The sequence below is a fragment of the Scomber scombrus genome, chromosome 9, assembly GCF_963691925.1.
Source record: "Scomber scombrus chromosome 9, fScoSco1.1, whole genome shotgun sequence".
In the NCBI taxonomy this organism is placed as follows: domain Eukaryota; kingdom Metazoa; phylum Chordata; class Actinopteri; order Scombriformes; family Scombridae; genus Scomber; species Scomber scombrus.
This window is the reverse complement of record NC_084978.1, coordinates 12,845,269-12,869,591: the sequence shown is the minus strand read 5'-3', so window position 1 is coordinate 12,869,591 and position 24,323 is coordinate 12,845,269. Positions and strand designations below refer to the sequence as shown.

The window sequence follows — 24,323 nt, the reverse complement described above, 5'->3', positions numbered from 1 at the left end:
GTTGTTGAGCCAGATCAGCAAATCCACATCATAGGGTGGAGTTCAAAATGTTGATATACATTTTCTGTATGCGTTGTTTAGAACCAACAAAATTTATGGTCCTTCCAAAATGATTTTCGTCTCAAGAGCGGACGCAGAAATTTGTCGCCTTGATGTTGCTCTATGGCTAAACGCGATAAGAAAAGTTGTTGTATAGTTCTAGTGTCTACTTACAGTTCTCACAATTCAAAGCAAGAAATGCAACCTTTCCTGTTTATTGTCTGATAAACAAATGAAAAAAAACCTAAGTTGCCTCATTTTCTAGCTGCGTAGGGAGGTGGTTTTCTTGCGGCTTTTGTTCGTTGAAAGAATATAATCGGCGTAACAAAATAAAACAAAGGACTTCGGGGGCTGTGAAACAAATAGTGCGAGTGATGGGATTGGGCAGAGTCTGATAAGTTTTTTCCTGTGGCTACTCCCCGTGTCACGGACGCTAACTTCAAACGGCGCGAATGATTTAAGCTGCACCTTTAGCAAGATGGGGCCGCCAACACCACTGTGGGTAAAGAATAGTGTGAGGAAGAAAGGTCTATACAGCTGCCATAGATACAAAAGCAGGAAAGCATGAACCTCATCTCACACCTTCCCTTCTTTCATCTACTTCCCCTCATAAGCTGGTATTTTGATTCCTGGATTCCTGGCAAGCGGCCCTGTTTGCAATTCAAAGAGTTTTCAACAAGAGCATCTGTTTGGGTATTATCATAAACCTGCATACACCCCCCACCCTTCACCTCCCTACTCCTCCTTCTTCACCCCCTTCCCTCCCTCCCTCTGCCACCTCCCAGCCCTCTCTTTCCTCAGCCTTGTGCACTTGCATGCGCGCGTGTTTGTGGAAAAGGGGGTGGAGAGGGCAGCTGACGGTGGAATAGGGGGGCTTTTCCGTGACCCACGGAGTCAATGATACATAAGCCACATGACCAACTAGCCTCCTTATCCAAGGCAAACAGGACTCATACACACACTCAGGCACACACACACCGACAGACAGACCTGCAAGCTGACTTCCAGCACACTCACAGCTCCACTGAACTTGGCTCATGCTGCCGTTTCTCTGACAGAAGAAAAGAGGAGACACACACACACACACACCTCCGTGGGAGAGCTCAGATAAAGACGTGCCTTCAGTCTTGGCGTGGCGCTGTCACACACTGATATACAAATACGCATTTAGACAAATACACAGGCACAGTCAAGGAGCAACATACACATTCCCACAAATTGACACACTCACTTCTTACATACACATACACAGGAGAGCAAACAGTCTCTCTCCCTCTTTCTTGCTCGCTCAGCTGCTCTCTCTCTCTCTCTCTCTCTGTCTCTCTCTCTCTCTCTCTCTCCCTCTCTCTCCCTCCCATCTACACACACACACACACACACACACACCACTACAGTATATCAGCGAGTGACTAGCGGAGAGCCAGAGGGGAGTGCAGAAATGAATGTGAAGATCCTGACGCTGGTGATTGTGCTCTTGGTGTCTCTGCTGTGTTCTGCCAGTGCTGGTGAGTACAGGAGCGGCCAGCCTCGTCGCCGGTCGCCTCTCTCTGCTTTCTATTTCTCTCCTGTTTGCCTTCTGCTCGTGCAGGCAGCTGTAGTTGATCAGTTACCCAGCATGGTTAGCCTTGTGTGGGCTCTAAAAGGCAGGAATATCAGCACCTGGTTGTGTACAGTACTGCACTGCAGTGGTTATACTGTATGCTATTGTACTGCCATGGCTTTTATGGTAAACTTGAATGTGCTTTCTAGCTTAGATGTATCATTTTCCTCCCTGTCTCACCTTGATGTAAGCAGAGTCTGTGACTTGGAGATGAAATATTAAGAGGGTTTTATTGATGGACATTCATGTGTGTGTGTGTGTGTGTGTGTGTGTGTGTGTGTGTGTGTGTGTGTGTGTGTGTGTGTGTGTGTGTGTGTATGTGTGTGTTTGTGAGTGAGAAAGAGTAGAGCTGCTCCTGAGTGATATATAGGCTTGATGGTGACTGTTGTGGCTGTTATGAAATGTAAGATATGCATGGCACATGTTCTGTAAGGTGGAGTGGCAAATGGAGTGAATCTGATTAATTTATGGCTTGATTTATTCCATCTGACCCATGTGCTATATGATTATTACATGACTTTGATTGTGCAGCAGGGCAACACAGCACCTATATATGCGTGTGTGCCACCTGTGGTGATGATAATGAGGACTGTAATTGTTGTACGCATCAATGAGGGGAACACAGATCCCAGATGCATGGATCGTCTCTTGAGGAGCTCAGTCTTGATGCCTTGTCACAGTAAATTTCCGTAAAGTGCTGCTGCATCTCTGTGGCCATTGTTGGACTACATATTAATGCCACTGTGGACCTAAAATATCTAATATTTTGAACAAAAACAATGACTTTGGACAATTATACAGGGGCAGGACTTATTCTCCCTGATAGCTCATGGGAGCAAAAAGGTTTTGAGAAATGTGGCTGGGGTCTTTAGTTTGAAGAGCAATGGCCAGTCTGCAGATGTGATGCAGGTAACATTGTGGTGTGAAAAAACAACAGTTAGGCCTGTGTAAATGTCCGGACCATTCTTGGGATTATCACCTACCTACCAACTACAGTGGTTTAGAAGACACACACACACAGGCTGTATTTATATGTAATATACTGTATGTATAAGAATCAGACCAGACTCCATGTTATTGGATATAGACAGTGTATAAGATGTTGCTTAGACTATAATTATAAGATGCTGTGTACTGTACATGTTGGCAGATAAAGGCCTAATAATATAGACAGTAATATGTTGTGGTTGTAAGATGCTGTGTATACTTTATGCTTGCAAGATGCTGTCCACTCTGTGTATCGATCCATGGCCACAGCACTCACAGTTCCCATGCTTCCCAGCACATTCGTTATAGCGACATGCTATTTTTGTCTGAGGCTCTCAGCACATGAGTAAATGGGAAGCAATTATCTAGCATCATGGTCAGTGTCATTTTTCACGCCCTGCGTGTGTCTAAGCATGTTCCACGCCTGAGAGCCCACCGTGCTACATCAGCATCGGGGAAAACAAGGCTGCTGTGCCTCAGGCTTTCATGGAAGCTTATCCTTCTCAACGTTGTTCAAGTCATGCTGCTTATGTGCCTCTCTGTTCCCTGGCTGCTACTGTAGTATCAGAGCTCCATTGACAGAGAGGGAGAGAGAAAGGGATTGAAAGAGAGGAAGGGATGCAAGTGTGTTGCGGCGATGATGGGTGTGGGGAGGGATGCTAGCTGGAGTGTGTCTGCTAAACACAAGCCTCTGCTACACTATGCGCTGTCGCGGGAAGGTGTCGGAAGAGCCTCTGCATGTAGGCAGTGGGTGTGAAGCCTTTCATCTTGAGACAAACGCTTTTTCCAGTTCAGTGGGCTTTCTCTCTCTCTCTCTCTCAGGCATCTGTGTGTGTACATGTGTGTCTGAGAAAGGAGAGAGATACACAGAGAGTGAGACCAAGAGAGCATGTGTGTGTACTTGAAGGAAGAAATGCATATAGGGCTGAATCTGACTGATATAGGGTGGGGAAGTGTGCAAGAGTGTGAATCTAAATTGTATTTATGGAGGTATGTGCACATTAGCAACAACTCCTGGTGCAACAGGCAATTCACCTAAACAACCTAATGCTACTTCCAATATTCATTCAGTACACTAAAAGAGCTGTGGCCCTCTCTATGTAATATTAGCATCCTTTAACAGCACACTTCAATTACCCATCCTTGAAAAGCACTCTGGCTTAAGAGTGGGCTCCAGCTTTAGACATGTGGTATCCATAATTCATCCCGAGGCCGATCACTCGTCCTCCCTGTGTAACTCTTAAGACTGGTATATAAACAGTCCTTAGTCTCAAAACACTCTTGTGTCTGGCACAGGGTCGCAGAGATATCAAACCTCAATTTTTCTCAGCCATGGAAACACCCTTCCAATCTTCACCTAGGGATGCAAGGGGGAAAAACAATAGCAGCTGGCTCAGACACATGCACACACCTACCTATGTGCACATATAGACAGAAGGTGTAATTGCACTGCCTGGGTTGAACAGGTGAGGCTGTTGCGAGCATGAGAGGACCACGAGGCCCAGATCAGAGCCATTATCTAGCAGAGAAATCGACTGCTTGGGAAGGGGGTGATTTTATGAGAGCTGTCAGCAGTGCTATTATTCCATATTAAACTTTGATGTATTGTTGGGGCTGGCTGCTCTGTGGCACCAGCATGCATGCATACTGTACTGTAGCCGGCCTCTCTCAGATGCTCAACCGAGTGTTACAGGTCAAAGCACTGCCAAAAGAGGAGGGCTACAGTGCTTGCAGCAACTCATTAAGGCACCCAGAGGCATAAAATAACACCAAGCTAGGTCTGATTATTTAGTTAAACAACATCTATAGTTCTAAACCAACCGTAACCAGGAAGCTTTAAATCATAATCCCAGTTTTTCTAATGCAAGGAAGGTGTTTGTGCCCGTGGACGTGATTACGGTGGCCGGGGAGAGAACAAAAGCTGCTAAACTTTTCCAGATGTCTAGGCATAACATTATAACAGTGGGCAAACAGTTGTGTCAAAGGGGGAGCAGTGGAAAGGTTATTACGGGATTATGGAGAATCACAGAGCCTCTTTTTTGTTTGAGGCACAGGAGCTTGTGAGCACCAGCTGGGTTTATGTCACACACACACAGACAGGCACACACATTGGGTCAGATGAAATCCATTTCATGAAGAACCTGGATTTCCTCTTCATGAAGCATTACGGGGAAATAGAGCCAGCCGCCTGCAGCATCAGTGTAGTTTGTCTACTGCCGACAAGGCACACACGCACACACACACTGAACAATCCCTGAGATGTGTTTTGGGATGTGAGTAAAGAGTGATTTCTTGTCTTCCTGGTGATTTGCTGTTGTTTGAGCTTAAATAGAAGCATTACAGCTATCTTTCACACAGTATGTAATCATTTTGCTTGGGTTTAAAGAGGGATGATGATTGACAATACAAACTGTGAGATGATATAAATTTGTCAACTATAAATTATTTTGGCATATTATTGTACCATGGTAGCTAATAATTAATATCTCTGGATGTATTAGGCCATTGTGAGCGATGTTGCAAATCAATAAGCATGACTATTTTATGGCAATGTTGAATTTTTATACAGTTTCTGCATCAATATGATAAAGTGATTTGATGAACTAGCCAAAATATATGAAATACTGTTATAGTGATACAGAATTACATGTACCGCCATCAATTTATCCATATTGCGCGGTCCTGCTAGGGTTCACTATATGTGACTCAGTGTAGCTGGAGGCTTCAGGAGGAAATTTTAGAGAGGCTTTTTGTGATAAACCACTTCACATCTGTACAATATCACCCAACATGAGCTCGGTAAATGGCACTCACGATTGCTCTGGAGTGAGTGGGAGTTGAGGAAGAGATTTAGAGAAAAATCATAACTCATTTGGTAGGGATATAAGGCTAACCTTTGGGCTAACGCTCCCTGGAGAGCTCAGCTGTTGAAGACTTTGGCATATGTGACTGCTGGGCTGGTGTAATGTAATTCAGAACCCTTTGAATGAATAAATCTACTCACTTAGATCTTCCCTTGAGAGTGAATGCAGTAAAGGGGGGGAAAAAAGCAAAAGGGAGTAAAAGACGGGCCAAGGGACAGAAAAATAAAAGGGAGGACCGGAAGACTGGCTATCTGGGAGTTTAGTGGTAAGCTTTCTATGGTGGAGGAACTCACAGAAACATTTAAAACCTCACAGCTGGAGATCTAATCCATCTTTACAGATTTCATATGTTGAGAAATTACTCTTCTTGGCAGTAAATAAGAAGTCTGTTCTGTTGAATTACTTAAATTACCTAAATTGAATTCTGACTCTATTTTGATTCCTTGTGCATATGTCTGGTGCAGTCCAGGCCCCCCTTAGAGTTTTGAGGGCATAACCTGGAGGTTCGGGCACGAGGTTGAGGGGTGGGGGTAGGGGATCCTGTGTTAACCAGACCTCATGTGATCACCAGACCCTATCCTCAGGCCCAGGGCGCTCCTTACAACTTAATTAGAGCCAGATTTATTTTTTTCAAAAACTGCCCTGTTTTCCACCAGTGTTCAATATTAAAGTGATTTATGACTCTCTTTTTGAACATTAAGTGTTACATTTATAGTGGTAGGCCAGGCAGATCAGATTCCTGATCAAGATCTGAGTGGACATTTTTATAAATGGGCTGCCAGACCACAGAATAAATACTGTGGTCTTTAGGAATGCAGGTGCTTTAATTACTTTCATGCTCAATTTAGCGAAACCCAGTATAGAAAAATATGACTTCTGTATATTGCTTTAGAGATGTCATTTGTGGTAGAAATTAATATTTCAGCAGCTAAAACGCTATGTCGAAGTAACAGGGAATCAAATAAATATGGTTTAGGGTATTGTCGCCATTAATGTGAAACGTCTAGAGGCGACATCATGGATCAGTGAGATTTCATATGAGGCTAAAAGCGCTGCACAGCTGGCTGTTGTTAGGCTGTTGTAAGTCAAAAAAGGGATTTCATTGCTGTGAAGATGGCAGACTGGATTGGGGCTATAGATGGTGTAGAGGGACTTAGAAGATTTAGGGTTCATTTAGTGATGCCCCCACTGGGATCTACCTAAACTCAAAGCCTTAGGCAGCAGGATGTGCGTGTCTCGCTTGTTCTCAGAGAATTATAAGCTATTGTGGTGCACCTCATGCGGTTTCAAACAGTCATGTACCTTATGTTCTTGCCTCAGATGAAATGCTTGAAAACAGAAATCACAGGATCTCTTCCATTTTCCACACAACTGGGTCCCTTCTGTGACAACACACAGATCATTCATTTATGAAATCATGCATTATTCATCAAAATTGATGTGTCTTTGATCACATATGTCATTTTCCCTGGGAGACGATTTCACACATACAGGTCTACACTTAAATACTGGTCAATCACATGATCTGCCACAGACTAACAGCCTGAATCTCCCCACAGACTGTTTCCTGGATCTGTACAGGCCCCCTTGCTGTGTCCCTCTGTCTAACACACTGTAGAGGAGAGGTCCCCCTGCACTCAGGGCCCCTGAACACAAACAGATGTTTGTGAAAAAATGAAGAGCAAAACAATATATGGAATTCATAAACATGCATCCACATCAGCTAAACAGTTTATCTTAGCAGTTGATGAAAACCTTGTAGACGCGGAGGGCCAATAAACACTGAGCTTTAGCTCACCTGCAGCACTGTGCAGCTGAACCTGTCAGTAAAAACGTTTATGAATTTTATGTCTTCGCTATAAATGTTTGACAGAGTTGCTTTCTTAAGTTTCACTGCATAACATTTACCGAAAGGTGCTACTTTACTACACAACTGCTCAGTATAGTAATAATAAAACAATGTTCTAGGAGACATGTTTCACTAAGTCCAAAACATGTACCATCCAAACCATGACAATTAAAAATAGTAATATATGAAAAGGTATATGATAAGCTATTATTTTCATAGACATATTTATCTCTGTGGCATAAAGTATTGTTTGTGCTACAAAAGATTAAACATGCCTTACTCACAAGTTATTTGCCTGCAACTTTCAGGGTTATTATGATAATATGGTCAATTTTGAGTTTTTTATAAATTCTGCTGTCAAAATGTATGACTCCAAGGAAAACTATCATTAAAAACGAACACAATCAGTTACTGAGGTCTTGTTTTACACATTTGAAGAGTTTTGTTTAATGAAATGCAACAACAGGCACGCAGGTGGTCGAGTGGTTTAGAGCGCATGCCATGTACGCAGCGGACCCCGGTTCGATTCCTGGCCGGCGGACCTTTCTGCATGTCACACCCCCCTCTCTCTCCCGTAATTTCCTGTCTCTCTACTTTCAAATAAAGGCGTCTATGCCAGAGAAAATCTTAAAAAAAAAGAAAAAGAAATGCAACAACAATGGAACATATCTCATTGCATTAAGCATCAGTTTCATTAGTTTACATGTGATTAAACATGAATTTGCCATGTTGTGACATACCACTACAACTCAAACAATGACTGCATGCAATAATACATTGTGTGAGCTAATCTATCCAGTTTTTCTTTAAGTATCAGAGTCATTGTTTTGTATTATTTAGTTTGGTTGGGAGGTAATATAGTCTGATGCAATGTTGCTGCTATTTTCCTTTAATAGTTCTGTATATTCTGTGGGAGAGGCAATGGTCCCTTCAGGCATCCAGAGCTGCAGTGAACCCTGCGCAGTGACGTTTCTCTCCCCCTTTCTGTTTCTCTCTTTTCTCCCACATCTCAAATGGGAGAAGGCACGCAGGTTCACAGCATGGGGGGAGTGATGACACAGGAGAGGGGAGGGGCTGTGTTTCACATCTGATTAGCGTGCCCATGGAAACGGATGGTTGGAGAATCCCTTTGCCCTTGACATGCAATCTCTGGAGATTAGGGCAACGGTTGGTAGCCTCACCTACCTACTGTACCTGCCATGCGCATAGATTCAGTTTGCTACTGTTCACAGAAACAGCAGCATCTCTCCTGTTTCTGTCCTCAGCCCCTCTTACAGTCCTTGAGGAAAGTTGTTATGAGGTTATTTTGTGTTTCCCTCTCTGGGCTGCTCTTGTTTACTAGGCTCCAACCTGCAGTAACCTTGTAGCCACAAATTCACCCCTCCAACTTGAGTGGGATTGTGAATAAACCAACAAGGCAGTCAAGTGGTGAGGGGAGTCAGTGGCTTCATTAGCTGTCTCAATGCTGTTGCCGGCCCTTTGAACTTGCAGCGCTCTGATCATAGCAGAGTATGCAGTCTCACACCTCATCATTTCATACACTCTCTAATTCAGGAGCATATATAGCTCCACACTTCACAGGCAGCTGACTGACTCAAAGGGACATCTGCAGAAAGCCAGAAACTAGTGGGCTGCACAGTTTGTTTTTAATTTGTTCTGAGCCTTCAGTGAGAGTGTGTAGGGGGGTGAGAGAGGGGGGTTGCTTTTAGGAGAGGGAGGAAAAGCTGCAGTAATGGGAGCAACTTTTCATGCACCTTAGTTTCCTCATTGGAGTTTGTACGGACAAAGCCAGCCTTCAGCTCAGCCACAAGCCTAGCATTATCACAGTACAACAATGCTGCATATCAAACAGTCCCCGACAGAAATAAAAGAAAGTGCTCACGACCAAAACAAACCCCCCCTGAGACGAACACTCAGCGGCCAAGTGCGGTGGCCCCCAGAGGAGGTTAAAAACATCACACACACAGTCGGAGGGCTGATCATGGATTCAGACTGTGTGCAACAAAATCTGTAAAAATGAGAACCTGGTCGATTTCAACTGACAATGTCATTCTTTTTTGCTCCAAACTGAGCGCCTTTCATGGTGGCTGCCATGGTAACGTGGTCTGAAAGTCGGCAAGCAATTGGTACCAGTTTCTGCCAAGGCCCAGACTTACTGGTAGGCATGCGATAAGCAGCATTTCCGACACTAAATGTTGGATTGTGAAAGCTGAACAACAAGGGACTGCCTCCTTGGTTAGGCACCATTCCATATGCGCTGGATGAATGTGTGGGGAGGCTATCAGACAGCTAACAAATCCTCAGTACGATGCTGTGGGAGCACTGGGGCTTATTCTAGGTTAGGAGAATGTTTGGCACAATTAACACATCTCATCCTTGGCTAAATAATCCTTATCCTGTAATGTGCTTATGCAGTGCGAAGCATTTTTGCCCGTGACATGTCTCAGTCTGGTTGTGTGGGTTAGTATGTCTGTGGTAATGGCATGCTATAGAGGGATTGATTAGCTAAAGCTATTCCTCTGCTTTTAGTGAATGAAGGAGGGAGGCACACGAAGGAGACAGCAGGCCTGCTCCTCCAACGTCATGGTAATAACCATGACTACACACACCAGGGTATTTATTCTTCCTCTCTCCTGCTAACACAAATATTGTTTTGTTACCCATAAGGATTACACATGCACATAATAGGCTACAACTACCTCCCATTTACAAACAAATAGTGTTGCTTTCTTTGTATTATGCTGTGCATGACCAGCAAATATGGTCATAGTGTTTGTTTTTGCAGTGGAAATCCAATCCACTATTATATTATAATATATTGTTGGGGAATACTTTATTAGTGGTAGCATTTAGGGTGTGTTAATAAGAGAGAGTCAGTCTGACCAACTAATCGACCGCAGAGCTTTGTCACTATCATAGTTCAAACGATCACAGTAAAATAAACTACTTTGATCATTTACAATGTTTCTGATGCTGAAAGATGAAGTAGAAATCACACAGTGGGCACATACAGCTAACCCCCCTCTTCTCCTCTTAGTCCAGTACCGACCCATCCCCACTCTGCCAGCTGTTTGTTTACACATCGAGATACAACTCGCAGTGAGCAATATCCGTGGTGGAGAGGTGTCAGATAAGTGATGTAGGGACAGTAAAAACAAAACAAAAACAAACACAGAGGAGGGATGAAATGTTTTTGAGATGCTTAGCCAACCGTGACAGTGGATCAATGAGATTGCACACAATTGATTCATAATCAGTGTGACTGGGAGTGATGAGCAAGACGAGTAAACAAACAGATAAGATTCAATAGGACAGCAAATCAATTTGCGATGACACAGAGAAAATTAAACACAGCATGGATTAAATTGTGGAGGCTGTGCTTGACTGGTGCATGTTTACATTTGATGCAACACTTTCCTCTGTGTACTTGTTGCTGTAGTTAAACTCACAGGCTGGTATAGTTTAATCTCTTATGTCCTAGTGGCAGAAAAACCATTATGCTGCGGCTGCATTTACAAGTGCAGACATTTGTTATGTGGTTGTTTTGGCAGTCGTTACACACAAATCAGCTTTACAACTATTAATAAGCTGCTCTAGTCCATTTGCAATGCTGTCTGTGTTCCTGCGTTGACACACAACAATGTGATATACAGTTTGCTCTTGCCAGCCATGAGGGCAGTTGATGAACTTGGCGTTAAACCAGAGGACAGCCATTTCTCTTCTCTGACTGGATGGACAAGTGCTAGAAGATATATATCTCTCCAGGCTCCGCTGATGGACTGTTGCAGATTCAACAGGGATAAGCTGTCAGTATTCCACTTTCCGCTGGGCCATAATAAGACAAAGAGCTGGCCATTTGAAAAAGACAACATAACAGATATCACCTTAGGAGGTGGTGGTGAAACTAGGACGGGGAATTAGGGAGCAGCCGACCAGTTATTCATCATAAGTTTGGAGACTGGCCAGTTTGAGACACTGTCAACTATTCTCTGCATCTGCTTGTACCTCTCCTCTCCATCCTCTTTTTGAGGGAGGGGGCAGCCATGCAACCAGTAGCAGCAATAACCAGGCATTCCTGAAATTCCCCCTTTATTAAACTTTAATTAGGGAATTACCAACTGGGGAAAGAAGTGTTGAGATTTGGTGGAAAGAGGGCAAACCCAGGGCTCCAAGGTCATCAGAAGTAGAGATAAGAGGCTTATTGTTGTGAGACATACAGTATGTTATCCTTCCATTTGACTGTTTTACCAGCTGAACCTAAACATGGGAATCTCCGATGGGAAAAGATCAAATGGGATACTACAGAGACTGGATCCAATTTCAGAGCAATAAGATAGCTGAGATATCTTTGTTTATGGAGATGAAATATGCATTATCCAATGATAGACCTGCCATAGTAACAATCGAAAGGTCTTATCCTGATGCAACAGATGCTGCCACATTCAATCTATATGTATTCCACTACGGATGGGTAGAGATACAAAACTAAGTGTTGCTGTATGTCATATCTGTCGCTTTGTGATGCTCTCCCCACAGGCTGCAAGAGTTAATCTATACTCCCGGTGTTATTGCTGGGTCCTAGCTCATTTTTAGCAGCTTTCATTACACTTTTCCATCCTGTCGCCAGATTGGATGGTTGAGATTTGTCAGGAGAATCACAAGATGTTCTCCCTTCAAACCGCGGTGTTGAGCAGTGGCTGACAGCTTGCCATGGCAGGAGACATCTAAATTGTCTCATTATGGACCTGGGTTATGACAGCCTGAGCCACCTGGAGAGGAACAGCAGATGAGTTGTGTCAGCCGAAATGCAATTACCTTACCATTTCGCATTGCAGTGTGTGTATGTATGCGTATATAGCGATTGAGTGTGACCCCATGCATGTGCAGCACCATCGCTCAAAGATCAATTGCAGTTGGCCGTTGTGCAGCATTGTAGTTACACCAGGTATCACTGTGAGACATCGAAGGTGTCAGTATGCTTGAATACTTGAACAGTGTCTGACACCTTTTACTCCTCCACACCTTTCTAACGTTGAATTTGGTAACTTTTAACACAATTGGTCAATGGTCAATTCACTTTTCTGTTCTCTTTCCTTTTCTACATGAGTACTTGCCACTTTTTCATATGTTCGACTGGGAATACGTTGAGGGAAATACTAATTGAAAGTGCAGCCATTCATAAGAGCCAAAACAACTTTTGACCTCAAAACATGGTCCAACGAACACAGCATTGTACAAAATAGTTTTAGCAAACTGCCACATAAATGGCAAAGACTACAGCCTTTTGTTTGTGTGTGTGTTCTGCCTCTCAATGCTGAGGGTGTTTCAGGGGCAAAAGGGAAGTAGGGCCTCCCCATAATACTTCTGTTAGCCTCAAAATCTACCCAAACACAGACTGTATTAACATTCAACCCCTTGGATTTGAAAGAAATGAGCTGAATGCCTTCAGAATGTGTGAACGTCGCTCATTCACTCTGTATCTGGAACAATAACAAAAGGATAATGTGCAGATTAGTGCTCCTAGGGGCAAAGATGGGCTTTGGATGCAGAAATATGCAACAGAGACTTTCTCTGCTGCAAATGAATTAGCCCACTGTTCGCCCACAAATATGGTGTGTAATGTGCTCACGGAAGAAGATTAGTGTGGAAATGGAACTTGAGATGTCTGGCGTTTCAGGGATATATATTCAAAACATTCAACAAGCTAGCTCAGTCATGCAGTTCACCATTGTTGAAAGCTGAAAGCTAGAGACCCTTCGATGTTTTCTCCATTTCAGTGGAAATTGTTCTTTTAAAAAATTCCTTCAATATGCCACAGCTGAAGGTCGTTAATTAAGAAAGGCTACAGAGAGACGTTTGGCTTGCTTCTAATGGCATTTTGAAGTCTGCTCTTGAAGAAAGCTAACCTCTATTCAAACAAATTGATCTTGGCTGTTGGAGATATCGTAAGTGTTTTGAAAGCAGTAGGCAGGTTTAAGAGGTAGTATTTCAAAGTCCCTATCAGTCCACGTTCTTCGGGTTACAGCTGTGCCTTGTTCACATCACCACTAGCAATATCACCACTCTGCCACACATACATATATTGAACTAAAAAATGCTGAAAATTGCTTTAAGGGACCAGGGAGCCAAGAATCATCATAGCTTTTGTAAGCTGCTCAAATGCTGTCTTCAGTAAACTTGATACTTTTCTCCACCTCTGCAGTCGACTCAGTGACTTATCTTAAGCTGTGTCTTTGCCCAAGCCCTCGTAAACCCAAGAAAGGTCACTTTAAGTCTAAAAATTGTGTCAGTGTCTCTGAGGAGAGGAGCCTTGGATATCATGACCCCAAATAAGTGATGTCAATCAGCTTTTTGACAGAAAATGCCCAATGGTTTTAGAATGTTTTAGAAATGCAGAAAGGATCATAGAACATTGCATCAATTTGGAAGAGTGAGAAAGGTGAACTGTTTTTTGCACATAAAGGTCAGCTTACTCAACACAAGGAATGCTACTCGACGCCTACATTTGTATAAAAGGGTGGTCTAAAAAGTGTAATCTAATGCCACATTCATGTCACATTGGAGTTACAGTAATTACGCGTTTCTGACTTGTAAATAGTGTTCATATCAGCATCCAAGTTGTAATTATGACTGTGTAACTGGGATTTTTCTGAAAGCTTTGATATACATGACTTGGCACTAAAAAAGAAGTGGCTGAAAACCAAGCAAACATGAAACATCAGCCAAAGTCTGTTGGTCAATGTAATCAAACCTGAATTTAATGGATGTAATGCAAGTTTGCCAATGCACAGTGTTTTAAATTATCATAGGACACAATTCAGATATCACAAAATCTTTCCAAGTAGTCTGATGATGTGAAGCAAGTCCTTTATATGGGAATCTCTCCAAACCCTCCCATCCATACATCTGTTCCTGTGCTACACTCTTTTATAAACCTGTCTCTTGTGACTCCCTCAACATCAAATACAGTACAACCAAGTACCCCTTTAATCACATCTACACAGCTTCATTGCAGTAACTTAAATTGTTTATGATAACAATGTACATTCAATTGTTCATTCAAAGGAAAAATGCTTAATTGTGTAGCTAAGTAACACCAACAATACCTATTCACTGAGATATTAAATCACTTTGACATGGCTGAATAAAGAAAATCCTGCTCTGCTTTTACTCAGATTTCATTGGACTAAAAAAACTAGGAGTAGTGTGAAAGATCACCCACGTTAAATCTCCCATTACAAGTTCTGCAAAACATTCCCCCAAAAAGATCTCTAGCTCTCCAAGAGGGGGTCTCTCAGTTTAAGATTGGCTGAAAGGTTATAGAGATACTTGAGGTGGACCTAACCGTTTGGAAAAGAGGGGCTTAAGAGGATCAGACCACACTTATTGAGAGCTGACTAAGAACATCTGGGATCACTCTCAAACACACACATGCGCATGTTCACACACACCTAAGATGTTCACACACATTCTCTGCCAGACACACTCTGCTATTAAGCTCATCTCTAATCTTGGATCAAACACTGCGACAGGATGCACCTATACAAAGGTCTGGTGCTGTGTGGTGTTTGTAATCTTGGGGGAGAGTGACAGAGACATGAGACACGAGGGTTTGGGTTTCCTGCTTCATCCGGGACTATGGCTATCTGCTGTGGTGTGGGTGCACCACAGTGACTTGATGAACTACAATGCTGGGTGGGCTTTAAGAGGCCCACACACACTCACACTCACACACACACACACACACACACACACACACACACACACACACACACACACACACACACACACACACACTTATCTATACATGTCTCTTGTTTCCTCATCCATTACCCCTGTAATCCCTCTTAGGATCTTGCTTCACATTTTCTTTAGGCACCGGTGGATTTGGCTCATAATCAAAATGTGATACTTTGGGTGAGAGGAGGCTGTGAAATCACATTTTTGCTTTAGAGGCCATTTTTGGGTGATCTAATTGGTCTCTCCTCTGTGTGTGTGTGTGTGTGTGTCTGTCTCGTCCAGGTCCCATGGCCTCCACGGAGCATGGCAGAGAGCTGGAAGAGGCAGCTACGGTGAGAAAGCTGGTCCAGCAAAACCCTGCGAGGGGCGGTCAGACCCACAGACCATCCGGCTGGAAGAGGAGACGCCCACGGCCCCGTCTTTCCCACAAGGGGCCCATGCCGTTCTAGAGCAAGGTGAATTTCAAGAAGTCAGGGGTGAAAAGACGCTCGTTAGGTTTTGTTGGCAGAGCGTGCCATCAAACTGCAGTAAAACAGTCAGTGTTAGACAGTAAAAGTCTCTCTACCAACTTTGAATTCTTGTTTAAAATGATGTGCCTATATTTGCTGTGTTTGGCTATCTGACCAACTTTCTCTCTGAATTTCTGTCAAGTCAGAACTGCACATTTCACACTCACGAGAGAGAGTATGAGCAAAAAGATTTCCAGATATATTAAATCATAACTGCTGACTAGCGGGGGAAATACTATTATGGAGAGGAATTTTTAAGAGGAACGTTGTTGAGTCTTAAAATACTTTGTTGGCAGAATCATTTCGGATGTTTTCGATGACGAATGGGAAAGTCAAACTCTCATAGGAACACTGGAAAGTCTGTTACGGACCATCACAGCTACACTCAACGCCAATACAAGGATGTTATTGTTGGCTTTGAAAAAAAGTGCATGTTGTAACAGATTATTGGACTTTAGCCTACCAGCTTGCATGCCTCTGTAGGTTGTTTTTAAGGCTGCGTCATTTATTTCCTCATATGGAAGATGGTTATAAGTAGAAACCTAATCTTTGAGTCAATTCAGCTGGAATAAATCTTTTCTGTCCATCTGATTAAGTCAGTTAAAACCCTTTACCAAAGATAATACGTATCAGAGTTGAGTTTCCTGGCTCAGCCTCTTTGCAGGAAGGAATGTTTAACTCGCTGTCAAGTAAAACAATCCTTAGTGTGAAAACTCTTTCATCCAAAATCAGAGATAATATTTTACTTATCAACTTTTCACAGTTTGATTTTCTATGCTGAACCAAAACAAACTCTGTGTTTCAGCAAAAACAGATTGAGAAACTAAAGTATACTACTGCCATTTAAACAGTCAAATGTACAGTATATACAGATTAAAACTGTCTAAGCACTTGCCAATGTTAGCATGTCTCTGTGAATAAAATGCGACAGCAGTACAATTATGTCCGTGTGTTAAGAAGCACAAGACCCATTCACACGTCGCTCCCAGACGCTGTGAGAGACAGGGAAACCCGACAAGCCACAATATCCCTGCAGGAGGTGACGACCATACAACACTGACCTGCAAAGGGCCACCATAAATTGAAGCCACAGTGAGACGAAGCTGCAGCCAAAGTGTCAAGGCATGGTTAATCAGTTTTAAGGAGAGGGGATCAAAGCCATAGAAGTTTGTAATCTCTTTTCTCTAAGGTTTCACAATCTATAGTGAATTATGGATCAATATTGGGGTTTTTTTGTATTTTTTTCTTTCTTTTGAACTCATTCCTGCTTTCATAATAGACTTTAGAGGCAGCAGCACAAAGATGGAAACAATGAGTAAGGGCCAAGCCAGGCTAGCATGCACTTGAAGGACAACACGGGTCCTCCAACTTTCCTCGGTCTGCCAATAAAATGTGAGAATCCTCTCTGCGAGTTGAGTGGTCAGTGCTTGTGTTCAGTGCCACAGTGTCTGCCACACAATAGGGGGAGCTTCAGGAAGTTGTGAAGCTCTGTAAAAGTGAACGGCTCAGTGAGTCACAATGCTGTCTCCACAAACACCACTTAAACCACAACACCCTGAAGATTTCCCTTTCTTGTTCGCTTCCCTCTCCAGCTCAAAGTTCATCTCGTTCAAGGATTTCTGCACATACCATTGCACCCCAACCTGACCAGCGTGTGAATTAAGCCCTGCATTAACGGCATTTAAGAGGAATCAGCTACCACAGTAAATCATTCAAAAACTTAAACATCTGAGCTTCCTCTTAGTTAGTTCTTTTTTTCCAGGAAGGATGTTATCTGACTAGAGGAATTAATTCTTCACAAAGCCTGATATCTAGCATCAGTCCATCCATCAAGTCACTCTGACAACACATCAACTTGAAAGGCTTTGCTCTACTTGATGTGTCCTGCTTTCTTCCTCAGTTTGAGCTGATGAGGGGAAAAACACCTCTGGAAGCAGCCAGAGATGCATTTTGTTTCATTCAAACACAAAGTTTTATGATCAAAGCTTCAGTGGAGACACCCAGCTGAGGACTGGTCAGACTCCTAGGCAGACAGACTGAATGTGGATACATTATTATGTCTTAATCATCATTGCTGTTCTGTTTAAGTAGACATTAAGTACAATGTTGGATGTGACAGTGTCCATCCAACAGCTCTATCCTGTTTAGCAACTCCCCATTTCAGTGTCAGAAACAGCTCATCTTTTATCCTCTAAGACACCTGAGGCAAAGTTTGCCTTTTCATCATTACACATTCCAGATGTGAGGGACTCTGAGAAGAAAGACGTCGACCCCGGTCATCCTCTCAAGCATCTGAGTAGACTCAGAACGTGCTATTACAACTCTTGGATCTAAGCCATGCCAGTGACAGTCTAAAAGACGAGAGGATATTACAGCTTTAAAGCCACAGGCAATTTATGAAAGCCCCTTGAGACCCTCAGTGTGAGAAAGCTCGGTGAATGAGTCTTCCAAAGAGCTTTCCATCAGAAAAAATGTAGAGCAGGTCTGCAACTCCTCCCATACACTCCTTCTGTGATACAGTATGACTTCAAGGAGCTGCTACACTGAGATCATCCTGTGGACCCAAACAGCACGAAAGACAAAACAACAAACCGCTATATAACTCATCAGAGATTAGATATATGTACATCAGTTCTCTGGGTATTACATGACTTCAGAAATATGCCATCTCTAAACAAAAGCCGGTTCTTATCAGTGAATGAACCTTGTTGTAATGCAACAAAGCTTACTGCACTACTACTCATGTGAAATCTCTGGAAATTATCACAGGACAGGAGGAGATAAAAGGCGAAGGAAGATAACAGATTTCTTCATTGACAGGAAGCGATACAGTGCCCCGATCGCAGTATAATGATGGGCTTGTGTTCTACAGCGAGATATACAATTGTTTTTCTTTCTCCCTGCCTCACTTTTCTAACAAAGACGGTGAAATCTGGATGAACATGTCCAGAGTAACCTTTTCTTCGCTGTTTCACTTCATTCTAGTGCAAGATAACACTGTGAAAGCTCTGGTAGAAATGCCCAGAGGGGCAACCTTATTGGAGAGGAAATTGAAAAGTCTGCATGACTCATAAAATGTTTTTTAAGAAACAAAAAAACACACGCTGATGCCACTTTTTCTGTGTTATTTTCTTGTGTTGCAGGCACTGCTTTGAGCGCCCTCCCCAGGTTCTGATTTCTATGCTCTTCCTTTGCCTTGGGGGGCCTTGCAACGAAGGGCCTACGCTTGCCCAGCCTGAAGAGTGATGTCCATAGCACCTGCTGGTTCTTCAAGCAACTCTGTCCACAAAAAATCAGGACAAGCCGCTCACCCTCAGCTCTAGGAGGAATTGGGGGCAGGGAAAGGGGGGGTGGGGAGGTATTTAGCCCGAGCTATCAGATTCTATTTCTCTGTCTCTCTCCTTCTCTCACTCCCTAACTACTTATCTATCTCTGTCTTCTCCCAAGTGTTTTTTTCTATCATTTGCTTAATAGAGCCCAATCATAGCAGTCTCCCTGTGTGTCTCAAACACTTTGCATGACATGTGGCGGAGAGGGAGCCCGGTCAAAACAATCTGAGTCTTAAAGCATCTGTCACTTCTCCACTGTGTGGTTTTCCCATCTCTCAGATTCAAGGTTACTGCAGCTGCTAATTTCATTGCTGTGTAGCTACTTAGTGGCTTTACTAGTGGGAGAGAGCACTAATCATGGGAAAGGGCGGTGTCAGTTTTAATAGTTGACAATAGCAAATATTAAGTTTACTTGATAGTCTGTATGTCTGCTGCGAAAAGGAATCAAATGTTTCGTGTTTAATATGGAAAAGCAAGAGCGTTACATCTGAACAACATCATGACTTTGCTTAATTATCTTTATTAATGGTGCTTTGTAATTCCTAACGACAGTACATCCACATGCAAAGTAAAGTCGGACTGAAAAGAGAGCACATATTGTCAAAACAATCTATTTAAGTGACAGAATAATTCCTTCATTTAGGAGATTCTTTAATCCAAAGCTATTTCGGTGTTTCTGAACTCATTAACACCTTGGGGGGTTTACTGATGCGCTCAAGGTTACTGTAACATGTCCCACCTTGGATGAGTCTTTTGACCCCAAATCCCAATCCCAATCCTGTCCCCAATCCCCAGCCTTCTCACCACACTGCTGCCCCGTGCAGCTGCTCTACACGACTGTTAACTGGCAGGGGCGGTCTGCTCCACCGACAGGCCGCCTTGCCTTTTAATGAAGTGCCAAATAATAACCTTCTCCACAATGCTGCCAGGAACGAAAGAATGAAAGGTTAGGGAGAAATGAGAAACACATTACCTCTTGTTTGAAGTCTTGATACACTGACACATTATGCATTTTAAATTTCTGCAAAACAGAAAACACACGTGAGACAATGTTAGTGCGGAAGAGTTAAATTAGACCAAAAAAAAGAGAAAAAAATAAGAAGAAGGAGAAAGAAAAAAACAAACAAACATTACAGCAAACATCAGCTGAGTTAATATGTCACCATGATCAGCCTACCACTAGTGCTCTGGCTGTGTTAATATTCAGCATAAGGCTGGTTTGACCCCGATATCTTTCACTGAGATAATGCTATGCCTTTCCATCATACTGGAATATATTATATTACTGTTTATGTTATTTGTGTGTTTAAGTAGTTTTATTTCTTTTTTTCTCAGGGTGCTGTGATAGAGGCTTGTACTAGAGCAGTCTATTTTGCGCATTTATTTTAAAAAAAACACAAATTTACAGTACATTTAAAGCTTATATGAGCATATTTTGTATACTGTATCTTTACTCTCCCTCTATGTATACACCAATATAGCCATGTATCCTGATTCAGTCCTTTCCCTACGTTATGTTGGGTACAGTTGCCTTTCTAGTCTGCCCTTCCACAGCACAGGTGGTCGTGGCTTTGATCATTACGCTCATTAAATCCTAGAGTTAATCTTTCTCAGATGGATCTCCCCAAGGCTGGCCGGGGCCACTTAGTCTGAGCTCATTGTTAAATTGGCTTAGACTGAAACCACACCCTTCCCCCTTTCCAATCCCCAGACCCCTACTGATTCAGTGTGTAACCATGTAACATATTAACCTGTAGAGCAGCCACCTTCCAGTCGTTTGATGCGTATTAGGCAACTTCCTAATTTAAAAAAAAAAAAAGGGTTTAAGTTGAAAACTCGAAAAGAGACAACATTACAATCAGCAAATGCCCTTATTCGAGGCAGTTTTGACCAGACAAGCGACTGGCAGGTTAAACTAGATTTCAACACTCTTTCCCTCTCGCCATGTCTCATGCAAATATTATAATAAAATGCAGAGTCTTCTCAGTCCCAGCATGAGAAGCTTTTATTAAGAGAGCATCTAAAATCACAGTGGTAATCCACCCAGCCAAGCTCACCTTGATTAAAAATGTATTAAATCCTAGGGCACTGTGAAGAGTAATAATTTCAGTTCCACCATTATTTTTTCATACCCTCTCAGACAGAGATGTAGATTTCATTAATGCTCCTCGGGTATGAGACAGCTTTTCTCAGGATGTCTCATGTATTATTGGGGAAGATAGTATGAAGATATGAGCTGGGGATGGAAGTTCTGAGCCGCAGGAGTTGGGATGCTGGAAGTAGACTGGGTCATGAAAAGGGGTTCAAATCAATATTTCCCCATCTCAGAAGTTATTGTTACGGAGCCGAGCAACGTCTGTATCCGCACTGTTCTTCATGAATGTATCCTCACCATCTGCACCAGCCATGCTGCCCTTTCAGAGACCAGAGCAAACCAATGTTTATGTAAAGTACCCTTTGAATCTTTGTCTGGTTATCAGTTGAATCCAAAAAATCAAAGCCAAATATCCCATTAATCCAAAGCCTCCGGTGTCAACTAGTCCCAACGAATAGACGTGGCTTTGCTCCAAGACTTCTCTGTATGGGTTTGCAAGGCTGCACTTTTGCAATTCCATTATGCTGCTGGAAAAATACACCCTGAAAACAAGAGTCTCTTGGTATGGAATGGTTTTCCAGTGTATTGTGACAATTTCTTTGTCTGATTCTTGTCTAGCTGGTTGTCCAAAGCTTACTTTTTGAATACAGTGTGAAAAGCTGTATCTTTTGTGGATGTAACAAAATAGAAAAGTAGTCTGCAGCACAATATGTCGTGGACACGTGAAAGCTTTCAGGCATTCTTTTCTTGCAGATCATAGCCCACAACCCTCCCTTGCACATCAGGTTAATGGGGCTTGTGGTGTGGAAGGACAAGCACGTCCAGGCTCAAACTGAAATGGTAAACCAATACATTATGCTCGGGGAGCAAAACCATTTTCCTTAATGGTCTTTTCCAGCAAGGCTTACACTAGAGAAACGATTCCTATCCTCTCAATGTTTCCTCTCCAGTTCCTCTTCTCTGTGACCATCACAAGGCCTGAGTAATGTTCCTATGCACTTGTTAGCATGTTTTCCTGGTAGAAAAAAAAAGTTTGTTCAGAGAACTTGCCCCTTTGTGTTTAGTTCTTTTTGTCCAAATGCATTTGGCTGGGAGTGTTTAAGGAGTGGGAATGAGCAGAGAGATAGATTTGTGTTACTGGTGGAGATGAGAATAAGCTAGCAGCAGGTTATAGAATATTAGCTTAGCCATTGGTCTCTGTTTCCCAATAGCTATAGACACAACCCCCGCACTAAAAGATCGCAAAAAACACAAGGTTTTTACTTTTTTTTTTCAAATCCTATTGTCACTCTATACTCTCACTTCTCTACCAGATAAAATTCCTTTAACGTTACATTGAACCAAACATTTCACTCATTGTGGAAATGGAAACAGAGTTGACAAACTAAACACATTCCATGATTTTACCTTGTGAAGCTCTAAGCCCATCAAACTGTATCATGTTGGCCTTCAGAGTGGGTGTCTGCAGGATCAAGTGGCTGATATTCAATCCAATGCATTCACACTTTTCCACCGGCTGGGCAATCCAAAGGATAACTAGATTTTATCTCCCATGGGAAATGGCTATGATCTGTCATAATCTCGGAGCCTCAAAATGAGACTTCCTACACCCAGAATAGCACAGGCCCCTCCTGCCTTGATTGTGACACATTCTCCATCTATATAACCACTGTTTCCAAAATCAGCTACATTCAGAACAATCTGAGGAGAGATGCAGTCTGAAGGCTTACACGCCATCGCAACAGTGTTACTAGGTCTCAAGCAGATACCATTTGAAAGACAATGTATTACTCCTGAAACTTATATTCTGTTTATGGTGTGTGCTCATATTACCCACCAGGCCAAATGTACAGTCCCTGTCTCTGTTTTGATGTTGAACTGGGCAAAAATAAATGACATAAATAAATAAATAAAACAAGTGTATCAGAAATGGTTGAAATACTGTGTACATATTTGAACTTTTGGTTTCTAATTTATAAAAGATAAGCTTTAGCTCTTGGAGTACTTATTTTATTTTTCCTTTCATGCGTAGCTTTGTGTTTTTATTTTCTATTTCTGTAAAGTGTGTAAATATATCTTTATGATAATAAGTAATATTAAAAATCTTATTTTAAGAAAACACGGTGTGTCAAGTCATTTTTGGGAAATTAAAAAAAGCAAATTAAAGGGTTAACAGCCATGCTCAGGAGGCGTTACTGAGACAGATGTTTAGCATGTTTTCCATGGTAACCAGGCAGTTTAGTGTGTTAATATGCTAATATTTGCTAATTAGCTCTAAAAAAAAATTAAAAAAAAGTACATGATGGTAGTAGATGGAAGGTTAAGGAGTTACTAAAGTTGTAACAATTAATCATGGGGAACACATGAATGTCTGTACCAAAGTTAATTTCAATCCATCCAATAATTGTTTACTCAAACCCACAAATGTGAGCCTCATGCAGCACTAAAGTGAGGTGATCATCAAAGTTAGCAGGATACTTCGTCTGGGAGCGATGAAGGTCTTGTGCCAACCCATTTTGTAGGAGTGAAGATATTTAAATGGAAAAGTGAGAGCTTCAACCTGCTGGTGGTGCTAGATGAAAAGTCAGAGAATCAATGAAGTCATTAGAACTGATCCTCTTGGGAGCCTGAATATCTGTACCAAATTTCATGACAATCCTTTAGTTGTCTCTAGACATTGCACTAAAAAAAAAAAAAAAAAAGACAACTTCATTGTGTAGCTTATAAATCAGAGGGCATCATCCTCTGGGGAGCATTAACATGTGAACAAAGTATCATGGCACTCTATCCAATAGTTGTATTCCAGTCTGGAACAAAGTGGTGAACCGACCCACATCGCCAGTACTGTTAGTGTGGTATCTCCAGTGATTGTGAATGACAGGTACAAGTTAAATACACTGTACAACTGTTAATAATGGAGTGAAATGTAAGGTTGAAATTCAGTGAAACTGTAGTTGACACAGACAAATGTCATCCTCTCAGTTCAGCACAAGAAGAGGCACATTCTATTGGGAAAATCAACAAGCCCACTCACAATAGTTAAATGCAAATGAGATTCTCTGATCAGAAAAATACAGTTTACTCATTATTCCACAGAAATTCTTAACTACAGATACTTTTCTCACATGTTTTCAATTATTTTACTGTAAATCAGATCAAATCTGTTTGTGTATTGTGCATATGTGTAGCAGAAGCTTCCCTGGAACTCTACAGACAAAATAGTAAAACAGACATGTTTACTGCCATTGCCAGCAACCTTTACCTTCAGTTGTGTCTTGTGTAGAAATTAATTCGCTGCTGTATGCACGTAG

General features: G+C 42.2%; 1 protein-coding gene across 1 annotated transcript; it reads left to right on the top strand.

The window, feature by feature from the left end:
- Nucleotides 1-999: 999 nt before the first annotated feature.
- On the top strand, nucleotides 1,000-23,125 carry apln (apelin). Its single transcript, XM_062425658.1, has 3 exons — nucleotides 1,000-1,544; nucleotides 15,362-15,534; nucleotides 18,732-23,125. Exons 1-2 carry the CDS (start codon nucleotides 1,478-1,480, stop codon nucleotides 15,526-15,528), a joined length of 234 nt encoding a protein of 77 aa, XP_062281642.1. The 5' UTR covers nucleotides 1,000-1,477; the 3' UTR covers nucleotides 15,529-15,534; nucleotides 18,732-23,125.
- Nucleotides 23,126-24,323: the final 1,198 nt, after the last annotated feature.